This window comes from Hakea prostrata, chromosome 9 (genome assembly GCF_041222555.1).
Source record: "Hakea prostrata isolate BN-2017 chromosome 9, UWA_Hpros_2, whole genome shotgun sequence".
Lineage (NCBI taxonomy): Eukaryota > Viridiplantae > Streptophyta > Magnoliopsida > Proteales > Proteaceae > Hakea > Hakea prostrata.
In genome coordinates, this window is record NC_142608.1 from 8877024 (window position 1) to 8894137 (window position 17114).

Here is a 17114-nt window from a genome sequence, read left to right on the forward strand (position 1 = left end):
CCCAAAATTGAATTTTCATTAGATATATTTGTCAAGTTTATCATTTAAACAGCTAAATCACTGTTTATTTTCAAAAATATCCCTATAATAAACAGTGTTTGAAAGGTTTTCAGTGATAAATTAGCCAAATATATCCAATGAAAATCCAATTTTAGGATTTCTGTGTTTTTTAAACATAAAGTGGGGGTGTCAGTGCTTTAAGGCCTCCATTTTGGGGTGCCAGTGCAATTTGCTCATTAATTTTTGATCAACAGACCTATATTTGGTTAATTTTGATGAAATCACTTCTATTAGCCCCCTAGATTTATTTCCTTTTGCTCATTTTCTTATTCTTCTTCAAGTTTCTCCTTCTAGAACCCCAAAATGGTGGTGCCATCTATCCTTTTTTTTCTTTCCTTTTGTTTGTCTATTTTGGTGTTCGATCTCTTCTTTACTAGTGAATTTTTTGCACTTTAGGTTATTCGCTAATTTATGTAGATGTTCCAGCCGAAGCTCTTGGATTTCTTTATACTTATGCTATTGTCACTTAGATACGATATGGTATTTGTATGGTGTATATTATCTAAGTTTTCTTAACTGGTCTGAGTTGTGATTCAACTCTTATTGAAGTTCGATCTGTTAGATCGGTTCTTGATCAAGCAGTTAAGGTACAAATTTCATAATATTTTTCTTGATTTGATTTTTCAAAAACAAATAGAATGACGGCAGCAGAGTGTGTTGGATCAAAGGAATTGGTAAACCAAAACAACGGTGCCAGAGAAGATGGTATAAAATGATGGATTGCCGGAGACAAGAGCTGAACAACGACTAGAGTTAGGGTTAGGAAAAATATTGTTTTTGCGTATGGGAGAATGTTAGACCTTATTTATGAATTTAATGTCCTGTGTGGTTTCTAAAAAGAGAAAATAGTTTTTCAGAAGGATGTAATTGCAGTCTAGAAGAAATTTTAAAACTTAAAAAAATAAAAATGAATTGTATGAACCGTTGGATTAATAAGTGATACATGTCATAAGTTGCTGCCTGCACGGACGACGATGTCTGCACAGGCGCAAATGAAAATCCAATCCCAAGTAGGTGGTTGAGGGGACAAATGAAGAGGCACCATGAGTTCTTTGAAGTCTTGTCTAGTACTTTGGAAAGGAACAATCCAGCAGTGACACAGGGTAGATGCTCAATGGAAATACATTAGAACCCCCAATGTGAATACATTTAGGCTGTGTTTATTTGCAAAGGTGGAGTGGGAAAAAAAAACATGTGGGTCCCATGTGTAGTGGGGGTGATGGAGAAGGAAAGGAAATGAGAGGGTTTTGTGGAAAAGTGAGAATGGTGGGTCTCATTTTTTACTTTTCTCAATATTCTCATAAAATCCCACCAAATATATAGGGTTTTAAAATAGCTTGGGGTGGAAAAGTTGGGCTGCCACATCATCAGACAAGTGTGTCCCACTTTCCCACCCCAAGCAACAAACAATCTACCATTTTGAAATTTAAGGGAAAAAATAAGAAATTTACACTTTTTTCAAGAATTTTCTCACTTCTTTTTTCTCACCCCACATTTATTCCAGCAAACAAACGCAACCTTAATCTATATCCTTTCTCAAAGAAAGAAGATATGGGATTGTAGGTTATATTATTCACAACAACGAAGGCAAATCGATGTTAGCAGTAATTGGTTGTCCCTTGATTCTGATAAGAGAAGTAGTGACTTTTTATGAAGAAATGTTGGCTGCTCAGGTGATGGGTTGACAACGATTTTCTTTGAATTAGACTCAGAGTCTAGAGCAGATAAATGATGCGATGCCTTCCAAACTGATGGTTAGAATGTTCTATTTCTAGATCAATTTTTTTGCCGAAAATATAATCAGGTTGGTCCAATCTTTGACAAGCAAGATTGTTTTGTCTAATTTCATTCATTAGCTTCTTGATTTTTGTAATTTGAAGGCTTTGAGTTGAAGCTCTTCTTTCCCAACTTTGAAACAGACTTCCACTTTACCAAAAAAAAAAGGAACTTTTCTACTTTTGACAGGTCTAAGGAAACGAGGCCCAGCCATGGGCCCATTTATTCAGAGGTCTTTGATTTTCAACCGGTGATCAAGGTTTAAAGTATCGGTATCGAGTATCGTATCGGTCAGGTGATTTTAAAAGATGTATCGTCTTGGGTCGAGTATTGTATCGTTCTAGCTAATGTATTTTAATGTAATTCAATAGAGAAACGTATCAAGATGTATTGTATCGGTTGGTTCAAATATGGATACGTATCGACTAGTATCGTATAGTATCGTGGGATTCTTTAAACCTTGCCGCTTGAGCATCACCCCAAAAGCCCAAAAGCGATCCCAGTTGCTATGAGCCTCTGACACTGTTATTATAAGCTTTTCTTTCTACCTCCTTGCGCCGGTAGAGTTTTTCTTTTTTTTTTGTACAAAGGCGCTTTTTATATATGGGGATAGGGATATTACATATGCCGCCGGTAGGAGTTGAACCCATGACCTCTCCACTGAGAAGCAGGTTTCTAACCATCCTACTACTCCTCCATTGGCCGGGGGAGTTTTTCAATATAGCCGTCCATCGTGGTCATTCTCTCGATCCTTGGATAAGCATAACAGGGATTATTTATGGACCCCATTCTTATCCAACGGATGCCTTTCCTTATTATTGGTGGGGACAAAATCTAATTTTCAATCTGACATTATGAACCGTCTAATCCTCATAAAATCATATCGGAGCGTATAAAGGAGCCGTTTTCATCCATTATCCAACGGACTACAATACATCGACCACCAACGTCTAGTTTTACGCTTTCTTCGCAACGGTCAAAAAACTTCAAATACCGCGTCATGGGGTACGCCATTTCTTCCACCAAGACCATCTTTAGTTCCTCGCGAAAACCTTCTCGAGACAGCAGAGTAGCAGAGTACAGAGCAAGAACACATCCATCTTTTGGCCCTTGCTTGATCTTTCAATAGAAAGAAAATGAGTGTTGTTCAATACCCAGACGCCATTAATGCCCCAGAAGTTCAGGTATGGAACAACGCCGCCTTCGTCAGTGAAGATAAAGATGATACGGCTGTTATGAAGGTTTCTTGGTGTTCTCTGAAATCCATCCCGACCAGTCTTTTGGAATCACAAGAATCTGATTCCAGCAAAGAAAATCTGAGTCCTGATTTCTGCAAATCGAATGTTTCTTTGAAACCTTCAAGACCCTTGAAGCCTCTTCAACAAAATGACGCTACTGGTAGATCAGAAGGAAAGCCATTGAAACTCCTCTTCAAACAGGGTATTCTTCTTCCTTCCCCGACTAATCCCCCTTCCAAGACTGAAAACCAAGTTGCCCATGGTGACAGCAACATCGATACTGAAATCCAGGAGATTGAATCTGAGATCCGTCGTTTGAAATCCAAATTAGAAGCACTTCGCATCGAGAAGGCAGAGAAGAGTTTGAAATCTATTGAACGGCGTCAAGGGATCGTCCATGCAAAGTTTGTCGAGGAGAAACAGAGCTCAAAGAATTCAATTACAAGGGTAAAGAAAGAAGTGCCTCCAGCAATGAGTACTGGTGCGAAATCTCGCAGGGGCGTCAGCCTGGGTCCAGCAGAGGTCATCGCCGGCTTCAGTTCCAGGCAGCCCGGTAAGCTAGAAACAACACCAATTCAATCAGTACAGAACCGCCGGAAATCGTGCTTTTGGAAGCTTGAAGATATCAAAGAAGAGGGGACGAAGCAGAAAAGGCGAGGGTTGAGTTCAAGCCCTAAGTCACGCCCGTCTGTTTCCAGGATCCAAGCTTCCAAACAAGCATTGACGACTGTAGGCTCAAAGAAATCTATGAAACTAGATGATTCATTCCTGTCATCTATTCAACCTCAAAAGCTATTCAAAGAAGAAGAAAAATCTGTTGCCTCCAAGAAACCACTAAGACCAGGGAGGGTTATAGCAAGCCGTTACAATGAGACTCCCGCAAAGTATTCTGGAAATCCCACAAAAACTGAGCACCGGAAGAGGTCTTTGCCTGAGAATGACAAAGTCGATAGTAAAAGATTGGATAAGAAGCGTTTCTCAGTTGGAACATTACAGGGATTTCAATCTGAACGAGGGTTTGATCAGCCAAGCTCAAATAAGGGGAAGAAGAGGTGGGAAATTCACCGTGACGCTGCAATGGATCCGAGTAATGGTTGGGTGAATCGATCACAACTTTCCATTCTGAAAATTGCTGATTTGCTCCCTAGGATCAAGACCATAAGATGCACTGAAGAAAGCCCGCGAGATTCTGGACATGCCAAGAGGGTGGCAGAGTTAATTGGACAAAAAACATACTTCAGCACTGAGGAAACAGATGTGGAGACTGATGCTTGTAGAGCTTTAAGTTTTGACGAAGAGGCTGAAGAAGAAGAACCAAGTGGAAAGTAAAATCCTTGTCTTGTTTATCATGTTTGTTTCTAAAGACTAGTTTCTGTATCGTGACCCATTGTGCTTGTGAATGAGGTAAGTTTGCTTTGGCTTCCTCGAAGGAGACTGAGGTTTCATCTTAGGGCGCATTGGATAAATGGCTTGTATGTTTCCAGTTGTATCTCTATCTTTCTTATCTCATAATGGATATGCTCTATCCTAATATGATGTTGCTGTTCAGTTAAATGGTCCTTCCTGAGAAACTAACCTTATGAATGACTGTGCAGAGGTTTCAAGTATAAAGAAATGTGTTCGCTGGGTTTAGTAGTAATATGCATATTTTCTTTCAGTTAAGAGAATGAGGGGAGGGGGTTCTCTTGTGACACACTGACACCCAAGCAGGCCTTCTTTTGTTCACATCAATAAAAACACTTGTTTCAATTTATAAGATAAACCCCCTCTAGCTATATTGATAAGTGGGTTAATGAATAATTTGATGTCAGAAATCTATGTATGTTTTCTGCACGAGTAATTGTTTTGAGGGAATGGAGACAAAAGGGTTTCCAAGTCCTTATTCAGATTCAGTCACTCAAAAAACCAATGGGCATATTCTATTGAAAGGTAAATGTAAGGTTGATGAGTGGATCTTTGTGGCAGAAGTACCCGTTCTACTTAAGGGTAATACCATCTTTGTGAAGATTTTGTCGTGGAGATCGCTACTTCTAAGGAAGCAGAAGAATGAAAATGAGAAACATTAGATTGCCCCTCTGCTTGTTCTAGTTCTTTGGTCTAGGCCTTAGTGCCTTGTTGAGTGGCTCTCTGTGCTTATTTTGGGCCTGTTGGCTTTGGTAGGGCTCTCTGCCCATTGTTTGCTTGTATCTCCCCCCCCCCCCCTCCCCTTTTTTTCCTTTCTTTTGGTTATGGATTCTTTATTTCCAAAGAAAAGGTCGATGAGTGGAGCACTGATGTATTTTTTGTTTTTCTCAATAAGCTACACCTTTATCCAGTATGAAATTTCAGTTGAGAGATGGAAAGAGGGGGGGATATAGTGCCATGCTAGCACCAAAAAAAGCAGGCTTGCTTTACTCTCATAAATAGAACTACTCAATCAGTGTGATATAGTGCCATGCTAGCACCAAAAGCAGGCTTGCTTTAGTTCACATAAATAGAACTACTCAAATCAGTGTCGAATGCTGACAGTTATAATGATATGTGGACATCGATCAAGCTATACCAGAACACTAAGTATGTTGTCTAGAGTCTCTCCAGATTAGTAACTACTTTGGAGGGATTGGAGATTTGATGGGTTTCCAAGTTCTACTCAGACTCAGTCACTCACAGCACCAACCATTGCAGATAGGGTCCTACACTTGATAAGCTGACTGAGAGAGGTTCAAGTTTGTGAGACCATGAAAATTAGGACTACCATAAGGCAATAACTGAAACTTTTCCTACCTTGTTAACTGTTGTACATCCAGAGATGATATTGTCTTGATAACTGCTTACCGAAATCTTAAGGTGTTACAATGGTCAACTTCAATTTAAAATTTCCACCCAACTTTAGCCGCTAGCTTGTCAGAAAGAGGTTTCAACTGCTTCAGTTTCATCAGGGGAAAAGAATCCCATCCAGATTAAAGTTGGCTCATTTACCCCCAGATATTGAGCCATTGAGATATCCAGAAGTAAAAACATAATGATCTAATTCAGTGATGGAGGTGTTTCACTCCTAGTTGGGTGTCTATGATGCCAGCTTCGACACCTGTGGCCAAAGAATAGGTTTTCACATGCAACCATGGCAAGTCTGGAAGTAATTGGGTTCTATTAACCTGGATAGATGTATTTCTGTACTTGTGAACTATTTGTCTTTATTTAGGATGTTGAGAGGATTAGGAATTCTTTATTTTTGCAACCAAATGATTCTTCTGACGTGGTATTGGGATCAAGTGCTCTCACATGTGCTGGACAAACAATATTATCTTCTTCTTCTTTTCATTTTTATTCCGGCTACACTTAATTGAAAACAGGTTGAGCTGGACCTTCTCTTGAGATCTCGAAATTACAGAAATATGTGTCATACAAGAGAGAGGGATATAGAAGACAAAATATAAGAATCTGTAAGAAGGGAAACATAATTTAATGGGTGTATGACAGGTTAAGGATCTTGTAACATATATGCAATTGAAATTGCTATACAGTAAAATAACAACATTCAAGAACTCCAGATTCCACTCAAGAGGATGCGAAATCTGTTTGTGGATAGCTTCCTTAATAGTCTCTTGGCTTCTATATCTTCAGCTTCAGCAAGTCTTTCCAAGTTCTTCACATAACAAGACTTCATAATCTTTCTTCTTGCACTGTTACTACTGATCAATGACATCAATATAGAGAGCAAGAACTTATTACCTGATTTCCCTTCCTCTGGCTCTAGTAACTGCAGAATTCGTTCGATATTATCTTCCTGCATGAATCTCTTCCGGTTACTTGGGATGCAAACCATGTTATAAAGCACTTCAGCTGCCATTTCACGAAATTCATAAGATTTCGTGAAGAGCAATTTCACAATCTCTGGCATGTAACCTGCATCACCCATTGCCTTCTTAGTTTTCTCTGTTGTCCTGCAGAGACGAAGTGCCACCTTCAAAGCTAATTCCTGAACCGAGGCCTCACCATTTCGAAGGAAATACAGGAGCTGGTCAAGAAATCCACAAATAATCAGGATGTTTAGAGAACTCGTGGAAGAGAAACAGAGACTCTCAATTGCTCTAAGTGCAATTTCTCGAGCCTTCGAAGAGAAGGACGATTTTGGATCCAACAAACGGACAAGCGTCTGAATTCCTCCTCCTCTAAAGATCATTTGCCGAACAGATTCATCTCCAGAAGCAATTATTTGGAGGAGTTCAATTGCACTTATTTGTGAAGCATCATCTTTTGATGTCACAAGCTCGATGAAGCAAGACACAGCACCTTCTTCAACCATAAATCTTTTGATCTCATCCACTCCAGCAAGATTCCTTAGAACGCCACAAGCTGGTACTATCAAGTCTCCACCTTTATCGCCACCAGAACTGCACAGCTTTAGCAGAGCTGTTACTCCCCCTTGAGCAGAAACGGACCAAGCATTATCTGAATTCTCTGTCAGTTTCTGCAGAGCCCTTATAGCCCTTTCTTTTCCTAAATCAGTTCCACTTTCCACAACCCGAATCAAAGGAGCAATTATCCCGGCCTCAACAAGTCGACTTCTACTAGCATCAAATCCTGCAACTACCGATATTACCTTTACTGACTCTTCTTGAATTCCAATCTCAGGAAGTTCCAAGAAATTCACCAAAAGACTTATAATTTCGCCCGTCTCCACAACAATTCGCACATATTTCTCGTCTTCACTAACAACTTCGTTCAGAGCCGCCAAAGCCTGGCTTTTCATCTCGAAGTCTCCGATCTTGAGTCGCGTCAACAGATCCCTGACGTAGAACTTCATGTCATCTCTTCTCGCTCCGATGCCAGGCTTTACCACTACGAGCGCATTAGTCCGAAATCCAGCAGTATAAATTCCTGCAAGACTCTTATTATGAAGCTCGAATTTCGCACACATCATGTCAAGGTCACTCTGCATTAGCAACTTCCCACTGTAAGACAGGTCAACACATTGACGAGCAAGATCATAGCAGTCATTAAGCGACAACTCTATAGACTGAATCAATTCCGAAAACTTCGAATTCTCGCTCAATTCGCACTTTTCGGCTGCCGTTAGACCAGAGCTCAGCTCGTCCATCTTCTTTCTGATCAACTGCCATTTCACAGGGAAAACTTTTGTAGAATTAGAAAGAGATAGCAAAGAAGATATACGTTGAATTGCTTTCCTGAGATTAGATTCTCCTCCAAATTCTTCCTGGGTATCTCGTTTCTGTTCTTCGCTGATTGTCGTTTCTTGTCCCATCTCTTTTCTAATCAATTGGGTAGGAAAAGCTCATTCCCAGGCGAAATGGGTTGGGATAATTCCGGCGAAATTCATAGGAGAAGCGCAGTTTCCAGACGGAGATTTAGAAGGTAGAGCAACGGAGTAGATATTACCAAGAACAGTTGTCTTCTAGCAGATATAGACGAACGCTCTGTCTCTTTCCTTCTCTGTTTCTACTTCAGTTTTGCAGATGGAAGGCATGAAAACGAACGTTACTTACTTCCATCCTCGTTTACAACAATGACCTTGAAGGAGAACCCACAATGGTGGAAAATTATAGGGGCATTTCAGTAATTACAACAACAGAGTGTTTGGTGACTTTGGTTTGTAGAGTAGAGGAAGAGCAGCTTCATTTATAAATGGGTCACGCCCTAAAGGTGGGTGGGAACAGGGAAGGAGAGGCTTTTGATAAGAGACAAGAGGCTGTGGAAATTTATGCATTGTGATTAATAAGAATAATTTCCTAATAAGCTAATGTATAATTATACTCTAGATGTCTTAAAGAACTTTGGCTTTTATAAATGAACACTAATTATCTGCTAATAACAAACCTAATACATAATAGGTGTGGAACCATGAAATACCCTAGATGAGCTCCCCTAAAGATTACTTAAATTAGACTTTTGAGATTCACCCACATGAGTAGAAGTTATTCGATAATAATGTTATTTGAATTTTACTCAATTGTGTACTTAAAAATGGTAGAACTCAATTTACAAAAACAGTAGTCTTGCTTGGATTATAGAATTGTCTCATTAGTGATTAAGACTTCTACAAAGGTTCTGTTATCATTAGAACCTGTCGTCATATGAATTCCAGTTTCTTTTCATTGGCTGCTTAAGAGCTATTTATTTGTTTATAGCAATTGAGCATCTATATTAGGGTCCACTTGACAATACCATTTGTTTAGAAAATTTTGGGGTTGGTAAGTGATGAAAGGGGATAATGGATGCCAAATTACACTTGTTACAAGAAGGGGATGTTCTCATGGGCCACTGTTTAGAAAGGGCAGTGATCTATTAAGCAAGAGTGTTGTTTGCAGTAACCTTAACTTGAAGATGACACTTCAACCCCCACCATGTGAACCCACTTTGTTTGATGCCTTGAGCTTTTTTTTAAGGCCCCTTTGAGGAAGTGGCAGTGAATCTTCACAAGGGGGGAATAAAAAAGTCGTACTCTTTCCTATCCTTTTGTGAACAGTTGGGACCAGCAAGAGAGAGGACACCAAGCCAAAAGCTACTCATGTCAAAACCATTCTCAAGCCTTAAAGAATGGATAAAGGGTATTGACTATAAAATTTTATTTAGAGAGAGAGAGAGAGAGATGTGTGTGTGTCGTTGGGGGACTTTATGGAAGATCAAATGATTAAGTTTTCAGTGCACAACATTCTTATACTTGTCCAAGATAGATATTTAATGTAATCTTTGTGGTACCATACCATAACCTATAGCAAATGTCCAAGATGACTGTTAATGATTTATTCATAATCTAAGGTTTTTTACAGTAAAAGAACATAAAACCCATGATGGCTTTTGTTTTGTTGCAGCTAGAACAGTTGGATTACCACTTGCATATAAGCTAGTTTTCTAGTGTCAGAGCCCAAAGGGTCCTGAAAATTGAATGGTTTTGATTTTTCCCAGACAAACACATTGCGATGGAACTCTCTGTAGGACAACCCTGATGACAACACAAATGTGAAGTATCTTTCATGACAATTAGTCATCATTTATCTTCTCTTGATGATTTTAGTTCTTTCAAAATATGATTTTTATATCAAAGCTTAGATGTTATGACAAAGTGGAAAAGAAGCTAATGTTAGGTAGGTTGGAGGTCATTGTATGATGGTGTGAGAGAGATCTGCAAAGGATTCATTGAGTAGGAAATAAGGGACTTCTTTAAGGTAGAATAACACCTACGAATACCTTAGCTTTGAAGAGAGAGGTTACAGTAACTACTTTTTAAGTTTTCATCCACTCCAAATGATAGGGAGTGGCTAAATTCCTTACCAGTGATCCCTATTTTCTTTTCTCTTTTGCATAATATGGCCTTAACTCTGTCACTTGTTAATGTAGTGACATGTAAATGTAAGTGTAAAAGCAGAATACCTTCATCACGCATCATTTATGGTTGGGACTAGAACGGTATTCAATCGTAATTGAACCCCCAACTTTTATTCTTGGTCAATGAAAACATTCTTGGCAAATGTTTTCACAAAGGTTCATCTTTAAATCCAAGAATTTCACCTCTAACTACAAAACAAGAATGTTTTCAACTACCTTGTTAATCATTATAGATCTCAAAGACAAACGCAATAGGACCAGAATCCTACGATGTTATTCCGTACTAATGTACACAGTTTGTAGGCTTGCTTTGGGTACTGCTTTAATTTCTTCAAGGCAATAGTGTCAAAGGCATGACCTGACTCTGATCCTTTGATTGTGCTTAAGAAAGGTACGTTGGACCAACAACTGTTGGGGCAAAGTTATGATTTGAAATTCATGATGTTTTTGGTATGCATTCTTGAAAGAGATTCTAGGTCTAGAGCAGCCTCAAAAAGGCATAACTACTAAATTAGTGCGTGAGGCCCCTATCACTGTTAACATTTGGGAAGGTACATAGCCTTCTTCTACTTTAGCAAAAATGCTATTTCTCTATTTGAACCCAGGACCATTAACTCGCAATCTTTTCCATAATACTTTAAAGACCCAAAATCTATTTCTGAAAGATGGTTTTTCAGTCAGTTGATAACTTGATAAGCCTCTTGCACATCTCCTTCAGCACAAACAACCAACTCCCACACTCAACTCAACCCAACCCAAGAGGAAGGTTCTCCATTTCACTACCAGACCACTTCATAAAAGAATTCAAATGCATTGATGCTGTTCATTCTTTATTCAACTGTTTGTATTGACCATTGGATGTGGTCTTTCTAACGGCCAATTATCTAATATCATGGTCTCTCCTCTCCTCTCTTGATTTTCTTATTAGTCTTCTTTGGTCCTCAACATAATCCCACACCTCAAAGAAGAGAGAGAGAGAGAGAGAGAGAGAGGAGACACCTGTTTGAAAGAAGAAAAAAAAATGGGTATGTGGAACATTGAACAAAGATCAACTGTGATTTGAAGGGTAAGTCATACCAGAACATAGCTAATAGCAAAAACAGACCAAAGAGAGAAAAATCTTTTCCTCAAATTAGATGAAGACAGCTTACCAAACACTTTGCTTGAAATGATTATAATGGTCTTAAGAAGTCCTTCAAAATTAGATTAGGAGATACATCTCAATCATATCTGATGTGTTATAGGTTTATTATCTAATTTTATTACAAGTGATTTGGTTATAGGAAAAAAAATGAGAGCAACAAGATTATTACATAAAGCTGATGTATGTCATAGAAGAATTCTCGCAGTCACACTAACTTCTCGGTTCAGCAAAACTTCTTTTTTGGGTTTTAATTGGTTTCATCAATCTACACACAAAGAAAAAGTACAAATAGAATAAATTAATAAAGCCTCATGACTCTCAGTCCTTTGTGAAATATATAAATAATTAAAGTCTCATGAATCATGCTTCTTGAAGTTGAAGACAGCAGCAGCTATGGAATGGGTTTCCATATTTAAATGACTACTAAAATAATGTGCGAAATGTCAGACCTACCATATGTTGAAACCTTGCATGTTCGTCCGAATAAGTAAATAAATCATATATGTATAAGGGTTTCTAGGAAACATGACATGAGACTTGTATTACAATTTCTTTTAAAGCAAATTGCACTGGCATCTCAAAATGGAAGCTTTAAAGCATTGACATCTTACTTTTTGTTTTAAAAAACGCATAGGTCATATTCTGTTAGAATGGTTAATTATATTATCACAAAAACTATTATACCCTTTCAATAAACCTTATTCTCATTTTTTTCAAAAAAAAAAAAAAAAACATTCTTCCTAGGGAGATTATTTGATGAAGACATTGTTGTTGAATTTTTTTAATTTTTTTTCTTCAAAATTTAATAAGGGTAATTTTTTTAAATAAAAGAAAAATAAACAGTGAATTAACTGTTTCAGGACTTGTGTGTTTAATAAATTGAGGTGTGTTTGTTTTCCATACAAAAAGTGAGGTGTCAATGCTTTAAAGCCTCTATTTTGGGGGACCAATGTAATTTGCTCTTTCTTTTAAAATGGTAGAAACACTTGGCTTTCTTTGATGAGAATGATGCAAAAAATTATTACTTAGGCGAACAAGTACATATATAGTAGCTACCTTAATGAGACTTCTCTTATTAGTCACTGCGACCTCAGCCTCCCTCTAATAAAGCACGAGTAAATAGTTTGTGATTTAAAAGTACAAAATTGGCTCTGAGTAGCCTTGTTACTAATATTCACTAGACTATCTACTAGATTGAGAGGCCATGGCTGCTTCGGTTTTCGAATAAGCTCAAAAACCTCCTCCGTGTTGCACCAAATTTCTTCAATTGATGTCTATTAACAAATTGAAAGTCCTCAATGACTCATGGAGTGTGTTAAGTGATGGAGCAGATCATGCCCTATATTTAAAAAGAGGACGCTCCCTTCCTAGAAAAGTCCATGCACTATCGCAGAGTGTTTAGTTCTTGAAGAAGAATCATGTTCCTAACACGCCACACAAAATAACATGGTCAGGGGCGGACCATGGTAGGCCAAGGAGCGCCTGGATTTTTAAAAAATTTAGAGCAAATTGCACTGGCACCCCAAAATGGAGGCCTTAAAGTGCTGACACCCCACTTTATGTTTAAAAAGCACAAAGACCCCAAAATTGGATTTTCATTGGATATCTTTGTCCAATTTTTCATTGAAAACATTTCTGACATTCTTTATTATAGGGATAGTTTTGAAAATAAACAGTGATTTAACTGTTTTCAGTGATAAATTTGACAAATATATCCAATTTTGGAGTCTCTATGCTTTTTAAACATAAAGTGGGGTGTCAATGCTTTAAAGCCTATATTTTGGGGTGTCAGCGCAATTTGCTCAAAAATTTATACTAATTCCGTTGATTTTTCTAGTTTTTAGATTTAACTCCCTAAAATTTTTCAATTTTTTCTCTTTCCACATGTGAAATATTATTATTTTGCCCTTCAATATTGAGAACAATTTTTAAAGGTAAAATAATGGATATAAATGTCATTCTTAATTAAAAACTAACTCTTCAATCCCTATTTATTTTCCCCTCTCTTCTCTCCCATATTTTCTTCCCATTTATTTACTCCTCAATCCCTATTTATTCTCTCATATTTTCTTTCTCCTCTCTCCTCTTTTCTTTCTATTTGGAAAAAAAATCTTCTTCACAATTAGGTATGCTTTCTCTTTCTCAATTTATTTATTGTTTCTCTTTTCTCTCTCTCTTTTTTTTTATTATTTAATTTGTATTCTTTGTTTCTTTATTTCTTTTATAATTTTTTTTATATTGTGAATAAAATGTCTATACTTAATAAGGTAACTAATTACCATTGATTTGCATTTCTTACCTAGAAAAAAAATCGATTTGAATCTCCTTCCAAAGAAAATTTTGGTTTACATCTAAATTTTTAAGGTTGAAGTCATGTGTATTTATTATTATTATTTTTTTTTTGTATTGTTGTTTTAATTTTCCAATATTTTGTCGGAAAAAAAATATCATTATCAATAATTTACCAATTTTTTTCAAATACGTGTGGGCCTCACAAAATATATGTGAGCCTAGTCTTTAATATAATAAAATAATTCAACCAACGGGGGTTGGTCCAAATGGTAAGCAGCTTGGTCTGCTTAAGCAAGGTTCCGGTATCGAAACCTTGTGGATACAAAAAATCCCCGTTGGAAGATTCACCTACCACAGCTAGGTGTGCGACCCGGGTTGAACACCTGATTAGGCAAGGGCAACGCCTTGGAAACCGGGTTTGGCAAACCAAAAAAAAAAAATTCAAAGATGAGATTCCAATGGGTCTTATAAGTCCCCAGACAATATGTGTAGCGAAAAAGCATTAGTACTTCCTCAATGGGAAGGTTATTTGGACTTTTATTCTTTGCCCCCCTCCGAATGTTGAATCTCGGTTTTGCCCCTTTTACATGGTATGGCAATAATTGCAGTTGCGGTCTAAGCCCCAACAGACCTACCGTCCAGATCCTCTTGGTCCAATCGCAATCCTAAATATATGCCATATGAACTCCACAAAATTACCACAAGGAGTGCATATTGGTTGAACTAATGTCCATTTTGAGAGGATGGCATTAATCGCTAATCCTTAATAGGATGACATTAACTAGTAAACACTTGGCCCTTCTTAAAAAAAAAGGCAAAACACTTGGGCCTATAGAATGTTGAATGATTCGATGGCTCAAATTTGTGTTTGTGTAGATGTGTCTATAGAGAAAGATATTTATATGTACACAGTCATGATTATACATAATAGGTATCTCATTGTCAATAGTGGAAACTCCTTGTAGTTCACTAAACGAGTAACTACAATTTTCACAAGTATTTTGGTGGTTCAGATTTTGTTAGTACATAAGGAGACCTAAAAAAACAACTTCTATTGGGTTCTCTCTTGTATATTGGGATCATGGGTAGACCCCCCCCCCCTTTTGGCTCTCTTCCACTGGTAAAGGCAATGGGTAGAAATGTCATCATGCTTATCTCTAGTGTTGGATCTTGGCTCCACTCCTGCTTTAGAGACTGTTAGCTGATAACCCTCTTGTACATAGTGGTGGGGACGAAATAAGACTTAAAGAAAGCAACATCAAATTCAATCTCCATTGTAAAGTTTTGAAGATACTTTCTAACACAAAATACTTTAGGGCACTTTAGGACAACAGATATTTGATGGATATTGTGAAATCCTCCGAATTTCTAACCACTTTAACCCATTGGTTTCAGGACCACGAACCCGGAGTGCAAGTAAGCAACAAGTTTGGACCATATGAGTTAAGCCCAGGTGTTCGAAAATCGAACTTATGGTGGTGGATGACCACAATGAGGACCCAATCACTCTAATGGATTTCAAGAGGAGAGAGAAGATTAGTTCAAAAGGCACAAAAAAGAGGTTTTGGCATGCCCATAAACCGATGCCAGAGGACTCGAATTTTGAGGTAAACTATACCATTGACCAGGCCTTGAAAAGACCTTTCTACCCTCCAAAGCATGCCGAAATCGGCCTTCACACGAAGGAGATACAAGGCTGTTTGGTCGGAGGCAGTTGATCGGCTGGTTGATCGTGCCTACCTAGTTTGGGGTAGATTCGGAATTTCGGGCCAAAAACCCAATTTTATGTTTCTTTAACCTCATAAATGCGTTGCTTATGCAAGAGGGAGGTTGAGAACATGGGAGAGAGGGAGAGAGGGAGAGAGGGAGAGCTTGGGATTTTGAAGCTTCTTCACTCCTTTGGTGGTGCCAAAGTACGAAGTACGAGATACAAAGGAAATCACGCGATAAAGTAAAGAGACTCGAAAACCCTCTTTACAACTCATCTTTTGAAGTATTTATGATGGGAGTTTTGCATTGTTGTTGTGGTCGTTGTTATTGGGTAACATTGAATGCTTATTCTTGCCCCTATTAATGTTTTCCAACCTTTGTAAGAGTTGTTTCATACAATCCCTTGCATTTGAAACTGATTTGAACCTCTCTGAGACGCCAGCGGGCAGATACGGAGAACCCAAATTGAGAGTTTTCATTTGGGAACCAATTAGGATGTTTGAAAGGTGCTATTGTTTTCAATTTGAAGACCCCAAAGTCCCATTTCAAGTTGATTTCAAATCGGGGCTGAAATCAACCAAAGTGGCTGAAGCCCTAGATAGGCCGGTCAACTGGGGGCGGTCGACCGGCCCTATGTGGCTCAATCCCCCACCCCCTATTTCGGGTGTGTGTTTTACCTCCCTTTGACCCCGGTTGATCCTCGATTGTTGCTCATTTAATTTATCTTGTATCAATTGCACTCTCTTTTGTAGATTTCTTTAGAACTTGGAGATTGATATTAGCTTGAAAGGTGAGGAAAACACTTAACCATATCTTTTAAGATTGTTGGCGTTATTTGAATCTTCATTATTATTGATATCTTGTATTCTACTATAAATTGTGTGTGATTTTGCGCTAACGGCGTAAGATCATTCTATGTTTGTCTCTACTTTCAAATTTCATGAATCATGATATAAAAATGACGTGAATGTGTGAATTTGATTGTGGAACTTTGTCCTCTTGTACTTATATGCCAACTAGGGTTGTGGTTTCGCCCATTACCTTGGTGACCATATATATATATATATATATATATATATATATATATATATATATATATATATATATATATATATATATATATATATATATACACACACACACACACACACACTTAGACCTAAGTACATGGATACTAGGTGTCTAGATGTGTTGGTTAGGTAACCCTATGAGTTATTACCCTTCTGACAAGGGTATTAAATCAGGTTAACCTGTGATGTCATTGGTTGAGTCCTACAAGAATCAAGTAGGTCCACTGCCATCATGAGATGGTAGGGTTGCATATGTATAGTGTTGGGCTCGTGTCACTTTCAGTGCGATGTGCGATTTCCGCGGGGAAGCCACGAAAGCGTCGGCCTATATATATGTGGATGACCATATGGTTGAGAAATGGAATCCAACAGATACCTTCCGTTGAAGAATGATATCCGGACCATATGTAGTATGAGACCGTATGACCATGCATTGGGCGTAGAGTTATCCTTAACACGCACCAGTTCTCAAGCCTGCCTATTCGAAGTGTGCCTACG

The 17114-nt window shown here is 38.1% G+C and overlaps 2 protein-coding genes across 2 annotated transcripts; one reads left to right on the forward strand and one right to left on the reverse strand.

Annotated features, from left to right (window-relative positions):
- The first annotated feature begins 2972 nt into the window (after positions 1-2972).
- On the forward strand, positions 2973-4403 carry LOC149004510 (uncharacterized). Its single transcript, XM_089135671.1, has one exon. The coding sequence runs from the start codon at positions 2973-2975 to the stop codon at positions 4401-4403; it is 1431 nt and encodes a 476-aa protein (XP_088991797.1).
- Positions 4404-6471: 2068 nt separating this feature from the next.
- On the reverse strand, positions 6472-8662 carry LOC149004511 (ARM repeat superfamily protein). The gene has a single exon (XM_089135545.1). The coding sequence runs from the start codon at positions 8317-8319 to the stop codon at positions 6592-6594; it is 1728 nt and encodes a 575-aa protein (XP_088991671.1). The 5' UTR covers positions 8320-8662; the 3' UTR covers positions 6472-6591.
- Positions 8663-17114: the final 8452 nt, after the last annotated feature.